Genomic DNA, 14,057 nt, shown 5'->3' with positions numbered 1-14,057 from the left:
AGGGAAGCAGAATAGTCAGCAATGGAAATACCACTTTGGGTTGTAGCCTTTAAATCCTGTTCCCTTTTCAGAGTCAGGCTGTCAGCTTCTTCTTCAGTGCTGTGTTGTGTGTATAATGTTTTAATTAGCAAGGCTTCCCATGGTTTTGACCATCCACAGGATCATGGTGATAAAACTCCTGATTAAAAGATACCAAACCTTAGTAAGGGATTTTTGTCATAACATACATGTTTTCCAGCCTGGAAAATAAACATCTGGGTTTAGCCTCAGTTTACATTCAGTAGATGTGAGGAAGCCCACTGTTAGGTAAATATTGAGAGAACACCTACATACTGATGTCTGGAGGGGGCAGGGGTGTGAATTTGTTTACTTGATCTGGTTTGTATATTCATTTCCTAAAACACCCACTACATCTCACTGGTAGGGCTTGGGCTAGATGAGCATTTAGCGTGATCTGAGATTGTTGTTCAGTGCTTGCTTTTTTACAGTCCAGTAAGGTCAATGTTTGGGCTCTGCTCTGTGCTTGTATATCACTCAGTGCAAGGGGAGCTTGCTTGCAGTGCTCCCAGGGGAGCACAGGATAACATGTCTACTGTTCCTGGCACTAATAAAAAAAAGCTTAATTAAATTTTAATCTACTAGCATTATTGCTTTAAGGCTTTTTACATTGCTTTTTTAAAATATCTTTATTCCTTTCAAAGAAAAATCCCACTGATTCATACAGGAGTGTAACACTAGACATTGTCATGTGTCAGGAGGTACCTGGATGACCAGCGTTACAGCAGCAGTCAATAGCACGGCAGCAAGATTGATTTCCAATAGGTGGGACCTGACAGGCTTTAACTACTTGAGGCAAATAGTTCCACACATCCCCTACTTCATCCTGCAGCTCTTCCTCTTGTTTTTCTGCTGTAGTTATTGCCACTGCTGTAAGGATTTGCCTGAAATAACCCCCTGGAACACAAAATGGGAGGGAGAGAAATGGGGGGGGATCTCTGACCGGGAAGGGCAGGATCAGGTAAGCTCAGGGGACAGGCGGGGTGGTATTAGAGGCTGCAGAGTGGGTGAGGATGTGCTAGTGCTTGCACATGTCCTCAGACGACTCGGTGGGTTATTTATTCTCCTCTCTTGCTGTGTGTATAATTTCCACTGCCATACACACGTGTTCAGCATGAGTGGAGAGGAGGAAAGAGGAAGAGGCTTTTCAGTATTGAACTTTGTAGCTACTTTTGCACATAACCAGTCACAGTATATCCCTCATAGTTACAGATGTCCAAATTTAACCACGGATGTGGAAACTCCCTTCACTGAGCAATTACTTGTCTACTTTTATAGCAGTATTTGGACATTCATTTGAACCATTCATGGTAGTTGTTGCTTTACCAGAGAGGCTTTTAAAAGTCTGGGTCTCTTAAAGTGGTCTAGAATGGCTTTGTTTTGTAAAATGCTCTCCGTGTACAGAAGGAAAATATATATCCTATAGGAAACTGGCCAGAGTGCAAAACAAGAGTGGGAAAAATGTCTCTGATGGCTTTGTATTCTCTGACACCAAAGGTGAGAGGCACAAGGGGCTGCTGCATTGGCCAGCCTGTCATAGAATCAGAGTGGTTTGGGTTGGAAGGGACCTTAAAGATCATCTCGTTCCAACCCCCCAGCCATGGGCAGGGACACCTTTGACTAGACCAGGTTGCTCCAAACCCATCTGGCCTTGAACACTTCCAGGGATGGGGCTTCCACAGTTTGTCTGGGCAACCTTTGCCAGTTGCCTCAGCATCCTCACAATAAAGAATTTCTTCCTAATATGCCATCTAAACCTACTCTCTTTCAGTTTGAAGCCATTCCTCCCTTATCCTATAACTCTATGCCCTTGTAAACAGTCCCTCTTCATATTTCTTGTAGGCTCCCTTCAGGTACTGAGAGGCTGCAGTAAGGTCACCCGAGAGCCTTTTCTCCAGGCTGAACAATAAGAATTCTCTTAACCTTTCCAGCAGCAGACTTTGGTGCTGTGTTGATGGATGGTTTCTGCAGCCTCTCCCTCAGCAGTGCTGGGACCTGTTTAACAGATGTGATGGGTGTGAGCTGAGGAACTGCCTTCCTGGTGACTGGAGAGGGTGGTGGTTGGGAGGAAGGAGGTTTTGGTAGTGATATGTTCCACCATTTCAAAATCACTTGCACCTTGTTGAAGGGCTGAACCTTCCTGCTCCACGGTGTGGTGTGTGGGATGCATGAGTGCCCAAGCCCTCAGAGAGAGGGATTTATTCTGTGGGATGTGGTTGTATATGTAGATCCACTAGATCACATGGTGGGTGGTCTCCTGAAGGTACACCTGGGCCTGAGGTATGGCTGAGGTTGTGCTGGGCTCTCCCTCCCCTTTCCACTTGAGCCAGCACCAGGAAATGGGAAGAGTAGTGCCCAAAAGAGTTGATTGCATATGAAAAGTAATCCAGGCCTTGCTGAAGTCACTCTCCTGCTTAGTAACACTTATATTTGTTATAGTGTAATGTGAAGTGAACATAATCATGGGTGAGGATCACCTGGAAGATGTGCAGCATCTGGACAAAGTTAGCAGGGTAACACAGCCAAGCAGCGTGAGGAAATGTGAAATTCGAGTTATGTTTGAAGTATGAGTTATGCTTTTAGTAAAGAAAAAAACCCAACTTGTAGCATGTGTTTTAATGAAAAGTGGGTCTGTAAGAGAGAACCTGTTGTCCTGTGTGAGACGTTGGTGGCTGGAGAACAGGAGATGGAGGCCAAGTGCAGCTCAGAGGAGAAGGCTCTAGGCTGGCCATGGGTGTGATCCACCAGTACAGGCAGCATGGAGACTTCTGCTGCCCATGAAAAAGCAAGTGACTGTCAATTTTCTGTTTGCATGAACTGTTCCAAAGTTGCAGTGTGTCTGAAGCCAGGCAAACCACAGGGATGCACAGCAGTGGCTTTACAGGCCACGTCCAAGTGTCCCCTGTTCTTGGTGCAGAGGATTGGTTTTCTCTTGGCTGTGTGTGGGCTCTGCTGCATGGGAGAGCACCAGGGAGGTGATCATCCCATGCTGGTCCTTGATGGGAACCGTAACAAACACAGAAACTGCATGAGCTAAATTGGGAACATATTCTCTTAAACTCTGCTAAATGTGAGTGCAGGAACTTAAAGGGCATCAGCTGTTGGGCTTCTAATGGAGCAGCTGGTATGAAGCAAGCTGGTAACTGGATTCCTTCTTTAGGTGATTTATTTACATGCTCACCATGCACTCACAGACTCTGTGCTTCCCTTTCCATGCCTCAGAAGTTCTCCTATACATGCTGAACACCAGTACAGGACACTTTTCCAGTTGAGGTGATTGGCCCTTATCCAGGAAAACAAGAAAAAAGGTGCTTACTTAAACCTAGATCAAAGAGATGTTGTCTTGAATTTGAAGTTGGGCAAATTCTGTAATTTTGTAAGGAATATTTTTATTGTTACTATTTTTTTAATTCTCACATGAAGTTGCAGGAGTCTCTGGCTCAGTGAAGCAACTGGCTCTTGATTTGCCTTTTGGGGAAGAAGGATGGTCTGGTTGACCTCTTGAAGGTCTTCTCAGGCGTGTTTCCTATGGTAGATAATGAGGCTGTTGAATTTGTGCAATAATTGAATGTTTGAAAGGAATATTAAACTCTGCAAATGAGCTCTCGCTTCCAGAGATCAAAATGACATCTCGTGTGTGGGAAAGAGGCAGATTATCTCCCAGCTGCAAAGTTCCTCCATCTTGCTGTCATGTGTTTCTGGTTGCCCACTGACAGAGGTAGGATGCTGAACTAGGTGGATCAATGTTCTGACTCAATCTGGCAATTCCTGTGGTCCCCTGAATCCTGTTGACCTCAGTGGGAATTAAACACATGTTTAAGCACTTCCCTAGAAAGGCAGGCTCTTCTGTGCCAGTCCCTGCCCAGGTGCTTGGAGCAGAGAGCAGGTCTTGTTAAGTGCTTGGATTACCTTTACCACATCCTTTTTTTGCGTGTGTGTTTTAGTGGGAAAATCCTAATCTATAGCATGTGCTTCCGTTTTAAAAATAAATCCAAGCTGTCCTAAAGTCAAGCCATGCTCCACGTCGCAGTTATGCCATCGTGTAATGGGTTTCCATTAGTGCCTGTGGAGGGGACGAACACAAGAAAGGCTGGGAGAACACAGCAGGAAAACAAACTCCTTGAGCTTTATGGCTGGCTTTGTTTCTAAACCTGTGTGGCAAGAGCACAGAGAGGAATACATCGTGTGGCTCACGGCCCCTTGAAGTGGCTGCGTTCAGTACTGACAGGATGGTTTCCCTTATCTCCACTCCTACAAAGAGGACTGGGAAATATGCCTGTGATGTGGGACTCCTGCATTTCAAGCCTTGATCAGGTTGACAGCTTTTCCTCTATTTTTCCCCTCCGGCAGTTAATCAGCAAAGTTAGTTGAAAGCCGGGAATTGCTCTGCCCCCTTTTTGTGGGTGGATAAGCAGGATGGTGACAGCTGTGTTTGGGTACTGCTGCCCATCCATCGCTCCGGGATGATCCGATGGGTGGGAAGTTTGCAGACTGCCCGTCCCTTCCTGTGTCATTATACCCATGCAGAGGGTTTGGCAAGAGCTGGGTTTTGTCTTGCATCCAGTCCAGGCTCAAAGCAGGAGTCCTGAGTACACGTGTTGGTGCACAATCACCTCCAGCAGACTCCGGTGTGTGTCCCCAGAATGCCCTTTTTTCCAGGGCCTTTATTTCGCAAAGCAACTGACTTCAAAACCACAAAATGCATTTCTTTCCTCTGAGGCAAGTGTGCCCCAGATGAGGCTTTGATCTGGGAAGCTCAGCTGAGCCTGACCTGGTCTGTGTGAGGGTCCCAGAGACCAGCTGGCTGGGATGTGCGTGTCAGATGGCTGCTGCCAAATGGGAGTGGCTTTCTTGATCTAGAGCTCAGTTCTGCCTTTTGAGAGTCACTTGTTTTGTGTAAATTGAGCTTTGCTAGGAAATTGTTATATGGCTGAACTAAACCCGGGAAAAAATTAAATTATACTGATAGATAATTAAATTGTGATATTAAATTGTGCCAGAAGAGGTCTAGTCTGAACATTAGGAAGCATTTCTTTACCAAGAGGTTGATCAGACACTTGAACAGCCTTCCTAGAAAGGTGGTCAGTGCCCCCAGCCTGTCAGTGTTTAAGAGGCATTTGAACAATGCTCTTAAAATATATTAATTTTTGATCTGTCCTGAAGTAGTCAGGCAGTTTGACTGGATGATTGTTGTGGGTCCCTTACAACTGAAATAGTCTGTTCTTTTCTAAAATTACAGTAAATTTGGGGACAATTCAGATTTGAATGTCAGCAATTCCTGGCTCCCTGCTTTCCAGAACTGTAAAATATTATCTAACTTTGGAAAATGAGCACTTCAAAGAAAGCTGAGTGTGGCACATATGAAACGACTAACAGTCATTGAAAAAGTAACCTGTTTTTTTTATATAATACAGGAAGCAAAAGTGCTGCTAATGGTGATACAGAAATGTAGCCTGAGAACACCAAAGGTATAACACTGTTCACCAAGCAAGGCACTGCTTTGGCTCAGCAGGTGGTCATTTGGTTACATGTAGTCATGTTTTCAGGATTTATTGCCCAAAAAGCTGTGAGTTATAACAACTCATTAGCCTTAAGCTTCCGGTCTGTTTACAGCTTGTGAATTAATAGGTTAGTGATGTGTCTCAATATAGGAGAGGAGTGAGAAGAAGATAGGAAAAGGCAGTTATTTCTACATGAAAAGTGTAATTTTGAGCTAAAGGGTCCTTTGCAATTAACTTCTGTACCTGTCCCAGATGCTATCCTTGTTCTAGACCGTGGTCTCCCAACTTCTAAACCAGAGGTGCAATTATGGCTTTTGAAAACATTTTATCATAGAACCACAGAATGGTCTAGGTTGGAAGGAACCCTAAAGATCATCCAGTTCCAACCCCCTGCCATGGGAAGCGAGACTTTCCACTAGACCAGGTTGCTCCAAGCCCTGTCCAACCTGGCCTTGAACACTTCCAGGGATGGTGTAATCCACAGCTTCTCTGGGCAACCCGTGCTAATGCCTCACCACCCTCACAGTCATTACTTTCTTCAAAATATCCAATCTAAACCTACTCTCTTTCAGTTTAAATCCATTCCCCTTTGTCCTATCACTCCATGCCCTTGTAAAAAGTCCCTCTCCAGCTCTCTTGTAGCACCTTTAGGCTCTGAAAGGGGCTCTAATGTCTTCCCAGAGCCTCCTCTTCTCCAAGCCGAACAATCCCAGCCTGTCTCCATAGCAGAGGTGCTCCAGCCCTTGCATCATCTCTGTGGCCTCCTCTGGACTTGCTTCAGCAATTCCATGTTCTCCTTATGCTGGGGGCCTGAGTTGAACACCATGGCAAAACCAGGAGTTTGTGTGATGATGTTAATGTTTTGTTGCCCTGTTGTGTTTTTTTTTAACTTCCTACCCCCTGCGCAGGGACTCTCCAGAGGGATCGGATTTTTAAGAACCTCACTCGGAAGCGCCAGCGGGCGATGCGAAGGCGAGTGCACCAGGTGAACGGGCACAAGTTCATGGCCACCTACCTGCGACAGCCAACATACTGCTCACACTGCAGGGAGTTCATCTGGTAAGGACGGCTCAAACAGGGTGTTTTGGAGCCTCCCATCCCTGGGGACCAACATGCAACCCCCAGTCCTGAACCGGTCACCCGGCACTTTACCAAGGGCCACCAATGTGACACCCCTTGACCATCAGGTTTAGCAAGGCTGCAAACTGGAGTCTACTGCAGAGAGGCCAGGGGGGATGTGAATCTTGGATGCTGGAAACAGAATGGGGTGGTGTGGGGATGAGGCAGTGTTCCTGCCTTGTAACCACAGATGTTATTTCAAGGAGGAAAAGAGTAACTGAGGCAACCTGAAGAAAGACCCCAGATATTAACTGGAGTGGAACGTTGAGATTACACTGAGGAAAAAAACAGTTGCTTGAAATTTTAGAGAAAACTCCTGAGAACAGAAAAGCCATCAGAGGTGTGAGGTGTGGGGTGATGCACATGGGGGAGTAGGCAGAACAGGGAGAAAAAGGTAGATATGTCTCAAAAGAACATGGAGTGGGAGAGATAATAACAGGGTGTGGGCTGCTGGGATCTAATATGTGTGGTGTGTGTTGTAATGAAGTGAGGTATTTGAGAAATTAGAGTGAGGGGGAATAAGGGGAATACAGGCATGTTGGCAGCCTGCCCTGTAAGCCATGGCCTGTGCAGTGCTCTCCTGTGCTCTCACACCCCTGTGCTGGATTGCACCATTACTGCTGGGCAGTTTTGCCTTGGGATCTGATCATTTGGCATCCTCTTGTGTTTTGGCTCTCTCTTCTGTAAACAACCTGCAAGATGACCGTCTTTCTGATGCTAAATTATGTTCACGTTTTGTTTTGAACAGGGGTGTGTTTGGGAAGCAGGGATACCAGTGCCAAGGTAAGGTGCTCCCCTCCTGCAGTGTGTGTGTGTGTGTAGGATGTGCTGTTTCGGGAGCGCTTTCCCATGCTGCTGGGACATCCTGCAGTTACAAGCTTCTCTGAAGTCACCACTCCTCTTCCTCCCCAGCCAGTCAAAACTGTGCATTTGAGCATCTGTCAGGCTTGCATGCATGCAGGAGTGACCACTGACATTCCTGCAAACACCTGGGGGTCCGGTTGCTGTGTTTCATCCTGTGCGGATCCACTGAGTTACTGGCTACATGCAGCACCCAACTAGGCTTGAGGCACCCAGGGTCCCTTCAGGGCAGTGTTCAGTGGGTGTTGTGACATAAAGTGCCCTACTGGAATGGCCACCCTCTTCCTTTCTCTCCCTATGAAGTTCAAATGAAGTAAAATTAGGGATTTTGTGACTTCAAAGGGCAGTTTGTGGGCTGACACAGCACTTTTGTCTGAATGCATGGTTTGGCTGAATGGCTGTGTAGATGTATGTGGTGCTTGTTTGCATTTAATTATTGTTCTGCCTCTCCCTTTTTTTGCCTTTTCCTCTCCCTTTTTCCCACAATTACCTGCTTCACAGGTGTGTGGTCATTGATTATAATGCTTCTTCTAATGCAGCCTGTTTCTTGTGCAGTATAACAGGGCATTGGTGTCCTCATATGAAAGGAAGCTGCATGTAAACAAAATGGATACACTGCATAAAATATCTGGGTGGAAGTGATTGTTATTGGTAGCCCTTCGTAAGTGAAAGCTTAAAGCAACAAACAGAATAGTGTGAGACCCTGAAAAATATCTGCCGTTTGCAGTTGTCACTACAAAAATCTCCTTATGCAGACAGTGGCTACGGGTCTTAGTGATGTCTGCAGCACACGCTGGGTTATGGAATGAAGGAATCCAAGTTGGTTCCAGCCAAGCCATCTTCAGACTTGGAGAGAGCCCAACGCAGGTTTAGGGCTAAGTAGCTCTCTTGATTGGGACTAACTAACTGGCCTAGACACTATCCCATTCTGCTGCAGTTATCCAGCTTCCCAGACCCAAGCGTTGCACTGAGCCTCGGAGACAAACTAACCTGGGCAGGATGCACTTGGATACCCAACCTAAGAGGCACTATGCCACTGAGATGCAGGGATGACTCTGGGTATCTCAGACCTGTGTTCTCTAAGATGGGTTTTGTATGTTGTGTGAAACACTCTTCACTGGATAGTTATTTCAGCAGCATTTTTTTAATTCATTTGAGAAATTACACTGTTGTTTCTGTGTGCATCACCCATATTTTTGATAGGCAGCTTTTTCTAGGCTGTATGAATGATCCAGTGCAGGATTTCTGTTGCAGTGGGTTAAAGATACGTCTCCAGATCTGTTAGGAGATTTTGTTAATTCCAAGACACTGATTATTCAGTTATTTTTCACATCTTTACTGTGTGCTGTTGATACAGCTGAGCCTTAAAGAACCCAGCTGGTGGGTTGATGTGTTCTGAGTCTTTCAAGAGCTCTTTTCAGCATGCCTCTTTTATTTCCTAGTATGCACCTGTGTTGTACACAAGCGCTGCCACCACCTAATTGTTACAGCTTGCACGTGCCAAAACAATACTAACAAGACCGATCTTAAGGTAAAGTCATGCTGGTTATTTTGGGTCATCATGCTTTGTCTGGGGTTGTCAGGGTTGCTGGGGTTGCCCTGCAATAGACTTTGTGTTATCATGTTACTCTATGTTATTCATGGATTTAAAAGTGGGAAAGAGTGTTAGTGACATGTAAAGGCCAAGCAATGTCATCCAGTTGTTCCTTTGTTGATGCCAATAACTGTTTGGACTAGCACACTGGTTTAGGAAGTTAAGGTGTCTTCATTGGAAGACATCAAGGAATAGCAAATCCACTGTTTTCCTTGGTAATTTTCTTGCCTGATTAACTGTGGTGCAATCAAAATTTGGTGCCTGTTTCTTGATGTAGGTTTCTCTGGCCAACCACCGGTCTTTGTTATGCCTATTTTTTCTTTTCTGGTAACCTGAAGTGTCCATTTAGTTGTTGCTCCACACCGTTGGTCTGTATGTTGTAACAAAGAACCCTTGCATAACTTGTGTTTCTGCAGGTTTTCTTTCTTGCTGGTTCTGGCTGTATTTGATGGGAGTAACATCCCCACCTAAAACTGCCCTGTGCATTGCGTGTCTCATTTCTGTAACTGGAAATTGTTTAATAACTGTTTGAGGAAAAATCAAGTAAAATCTACTTATGCATGAGGCAGCCCTGTGTTTTGTGCCATGCAATTGCCTTTGTTTGTTATTTCTTGCCTCCAAACTGCTGAGCTGAACTTCTTAAGACAACCCCATGACAAGCCAGATCAAAATAAGTTAAAATGCCTAAGGGTGAAGTGCAATTTAAATAGTGAGTATCCTTGCCCCTCTCTCAGGATTATGAAGGGTTTATGACACATTTAAGCTACTTTAAAAGAAGCCAAAGGTGAGGAGGCACTGTTCACTTTAAACTTGTTGTTCCAGTCACACCCATGACTTTTCTTTATGGAGTTGTGTGTTTCTCCTCAGCCTACCAGGATCTGAATGTTGAGAAACAAAGTCAAAAGTGATGAATTTGCTAAATGGGGGCTGGTTTCTTCAGTCAATGGAACATTTCTAAAGGTGTCTTTGAGATCTGAATGATTTACAGTCGGAAAAGAACAAGGTTAAAAAGGGGATGAGAGCAAGTGATAAAATGAAATGTGTGGCTGAAAGGAAAGCCTGTTAATAGCAAGGACAGTGAGAAGAGAATTAAGAATTTTAGGAGGAGGTCCAAAAGCTATTCTATATTAAATTTAATAAAATCAACAGTTTGACCTTAAGTTACATTTTTGCACATAGTATGCAAGTCAATAATTTGAAAACTGTGTGGTTACAAACTACTGTTGCTCACACTGCAGTGGGATTGGCTTGTGCTGAGGTAATCCACACTTCTAATTCTAACTTGGCTTTAAGAATTTAGGGTCTAGACAGCCCTAATTTTAAAATCTGCTTTGCCAGGTAGTCCAGCCAAGGAGAGCAGGGCTGGCTCACAGCAGGTGACGCTGGTCATTCAGTGTTCACTTGCAGTAAACCTCAGTGAGACGATGGATCAGGACATTTTCTGACTTGGAATTATTTCCTTAGTTTTGCACTGAAATGTCTGTATGTATGTGAACATCATCTTATGTATGTGTATTTGAATTTTAAACCTGTGCTTCTCTTCTGGTGCCTCAGGTGACCGAACAGAGGTTTGGAATCAACATTCCTCATAAGTTCAGCGTCCACAACTACAAAGTCCCGACGTTCTGTGACCACTGCGGGTCCTTGCTCTGGGGAATCATGCGACAGGGTCTACAGTGTAAAAGTGAGCAGCTTCTCACTGTTGCCTTTTCACAAAATACATTTATTTTTAGACTCCCGATGCACCGTGTGGGCTTGATTTGTGCAACCTTGAAGAGAGAGCTGAGCAATGAATATTCATCTTTGTAAGAGTTAAAAAAGACCTCCTATCTACTTTTTAATCTCGGGCTGCCAGAAAGGCTCTACTTTGCACTCTCAGCACAGCTTTGTTTAACTTGCATTATTAAAAATATTCTGCTTCCTGCATTCATATTTTCCCTTTACCTGAAGGTTTTTCCTCAGCTAATGAGATAAGGCAATGAAAAGGGGAAAAAGAGGTCATTGCTTTAGGCTGACTACCCTGTCTGTTAATTGATGACAAAGCATGTGCTGGTGTTATGTTTTTGTTTCAGTGATCCAGACTGTAAAATCCTAACAGTCTCCATTTGCCTTCATCTCCCACAAGAGGGTGCGTGTGTGCCCATGAGTTAGAGCAAGAATGATTTTTGCTTCCCACTGAGCACTGTCTTTCAAATTAGATACCTGAAAATGCAGGGGATGTTTGTTGCAAATTCTGGGACATTATAAATACTATTTGTGCCTACAGGCTTAGCTGCAATGGTAGTTATGTGTCTCAAAAATGTGTGCTTATGAATTGCTTCAGGCAATGTGATATCCTACTTGGAGAGTTTGGGGTCTATTCCTGATTTTCGGGATTTTATTCTCTTGTGAGAGTCCTAATTTTGCTTCTAGTTAAATCAATGACAAAAATCCCTCTAGTTTAAAGATACAGAGTAGATCCAGATTAGTGTATTTCCTGAAGCAGAACTGCTAAATTATTTCTCAGCAGTAAATCCCTTCAAGTTATTTAAATTGTTCCTTTGCTTTTACTTTCCATCTCTCCCATCACCCTTGTCAGTCTGTAAAATGAACGTCCACATCCGATGCCAGGCAAACGTTGCTCCAAACTGTGGAGTGAACTCAGCAGAGCTTGCTAAAACCTTGGCATGCATGGGTCTGCAACCAGGAAGCATTTCCCCTAATTCGGTGAGTCTTTTTCTTTTAGCTTTTTTCCCTCCTCTATTTAAAACATTTACAATGGAGTCTGTATATGGGTGCAGAGACTTCAGTTAGGACAGATGGTGTTGGGTGGTGGAATGCAGGAGTAGGTTGTTACTGTCTGTGGCTTGTGGCAAAGGCTTCACCTGGAAAATGGATGCCTGATATCCAGGTTTACCCTGGTGCAGCCTTTAATCTATAGGTGTTGCTTTGCTATATGTTTATGTTTCACAGTGCTGTGACTCCATTCACTCTTTTATCTGTTTGTCATGAATGAGAGGAAAATAAGGCCCCTAAATAGTTGGTGGTCAATATAATTCATGCCATACATTTTTTCACTTTCACTGCAAGCAAAAATGCTCTATCTGCGTGTGTGGCTTGTGACAGAGCAAAACAAGAGCTCAGCAAGAGGCCTAGTTCTCTTCCCAGCTTCATCACTGTTTTTCTGGGTGTTCTTGGGGAAGCCATTTCACTCTTCACTACAGTATCTCTTGCTAAAAATCTATGGTCCCTGTCAATACGATATCTTTTGAGAAACCTGATCTAATGGAAGGTATCCCTGCCTATGGCAGAGAGCTTGGAATTAGATGATCTTTAAGGTCTTTTCCAAGCCAAACCTTTCTATGATTCTGTGATCTCTGGTCTTAGGTGTCTGAGACATGGTCCTTGTGAGATTGTTGCCAGAGTTGGGATGTAGCTGTACAGATTTTATCTGTACAATTCCCGCTTGTCAGCACTTAAGGCATCCTAAAAATCCAGCTAGTGTGTATCTGAATCTCTTCATAGAGTTTACAACACACTGTAAGAACTTAAGTGAAAGTGCTGGTAGTGGAAATCAGAGCTGTCATTGGATAACAGGTCAGTTTTCATCATATTTCCTTTGTGAGCAGTTTTGAAAAGTGAGTTTGCTTGAGACCACTGTAACCCATAATAAAACCGTGGTCTATTTATATTTATTTGACCAAAAAAGAAAATATTAAAACCCAAAACGTAATTCCCAGTTGTGGTAAATCTTGTAATACAGTTAGTCAGCTACATTGATCAACCACATCATGCTGTATCAGCCTAACATGCTCATTAGGCTGTGCTGCCCCTTTGGATTTCAGTTAGTTCATAGCAGACTGTCTTATCTTCACTCTTCCTCCTGTAGCAGTTCAGGGGGACAGTTATCCTGGGAGTTACTGGGAAACAGAAGTCCCACACTCCCTTCTCAGTTCTGCAAAAATCAGCACTTGTTAACATTTGTTGTTTGCATCATCTGCACATCAAAAGGAGATGAAACCAGAAAAAAATAAAAGTCTGTGTTTGGTGTTTAACGATCTCTTCTTGTTATTTCTGAGCTGAAAGCTCCAGGAAAGTGTGTGCTGTAAGCACAGCCCTGAATGGCTTTATGCTGAATGAGAGTAGTTTTAGATTAGATCTTGGGAAGAAATTCTTGACTGTGAGGGTGGTGAGGTACTGGCACGGGTTGCCCAGAGAAGCTGTGGATGCCCCATCTCTGGAAGTGTTCAAGGCCAGGCTGGATGGGGCTTCGAGCAACCTGGTCTAGTAGAAGGTGTCCCTGCCCACGGCAGTTGGAACAAGATGATCTTTAAGGTCCCTTCTGACTCAAAACATTCTATCATTCTATGAATGCTCTTGGTTCTTTCCCTATGGTGACAAGTCTCCTGTGCAGGAGGAACTTTGCTGTACACCAAAGTAGTCACAAGATGGAGCTCACGAAGTCCGTGTGAGTTTGTTCAGACTAATAAACTGAATAAGAGTGCTCGTTTGTATGCATACACATACCTGGAGAGCCGTGAACTGAGGGCACTGGAGGCTGACTTGATTTTGTGTACTTCAGAATTATGAGCTCTAGACATGTGTGCTAACACTGGTACGATTCACTGGTACAATTCCTGAATATGCAGCACCTCACTGCTGGTGTGGGAATGAACAGCTTTCCATTGAATTTACAGCTGTGGGGGAAGCCAGCAGCCCAGATGTGGGAAAGAAACATGTTTTGAACTTTGGGTCCTGCTAAACTGGGCTTTGAGTAAGAGTCTTAAAATCGGGTAGAAACCTGAGAAATTCAGATGAAATCTGCTCTGGTTCTAGATCTCACCAGCACTTCACCTATTGCAGAAGTTATGGAGTTCTCCTTGCTCTGCTGTTAGATAGGGAGTGAGGATGGAGAGAGTCAGGTTTGCCTCTTGGATCTGCTGGGC

At 44.3% G+C, this 14,057-nt stretch overlaps 1 protein-coding gene across 1 annotated transcript in view; it reads left to right on the top strand.

The window, feature by feature from the left end:
- Positions 1-14,057, top strand: part of PRKCH (protein kinase C eta) — a gene marked incomplete at its 5' end in the record, with an annotated part of 93,261 nt that overhangs the window by 15,452 nt on the left and 63,752 nt on the right. Inside the window, 5 exons of the mRNA XM_027698578.1 lie at positions 6,467-6,617; positions 7,426-7,460; positions 8,981-9,069; positions 10,687-10,816; positions 11,711-11,838. Of these exons, the coding sequence (XP_027554379.1) occupies positions 6,467-6,617; positions 7,426-7,460; positions 8,981-9,069; positions 10,687-10,816; positions 11,711-11,838 (533 nt within the window). The remainder of the gene's footprint in view (positions 1-6,466; positions 6,618-7,425; positions 7,461-8,980; positions 9,070-10,686; positions 10,817-11,710; positions 11,839-14,057) is intronic.

The sequence above is a fragment of the Neopelma chrysocephalum genome, unplaced genomic scaffold, assembly GCF_003984885.1.
Source record: "Neopelma chrysocephalum unplaced genomic scaffold, ASM398488v2 Primary Assembly neopelma1_24, whole genome shotgun sequence".
Lineage (NCBI taxonomy): Eukaryota > Metazoa > Chordata > Aves > Passeriformes > Pipridae > Neopelma > Neopelma chrysocephalum.
The sequence above is the reverse complement of the archived record's forward strand: the minus strand, read 5'-3'. Positions and strand labels throughout refer to the sequence as shown.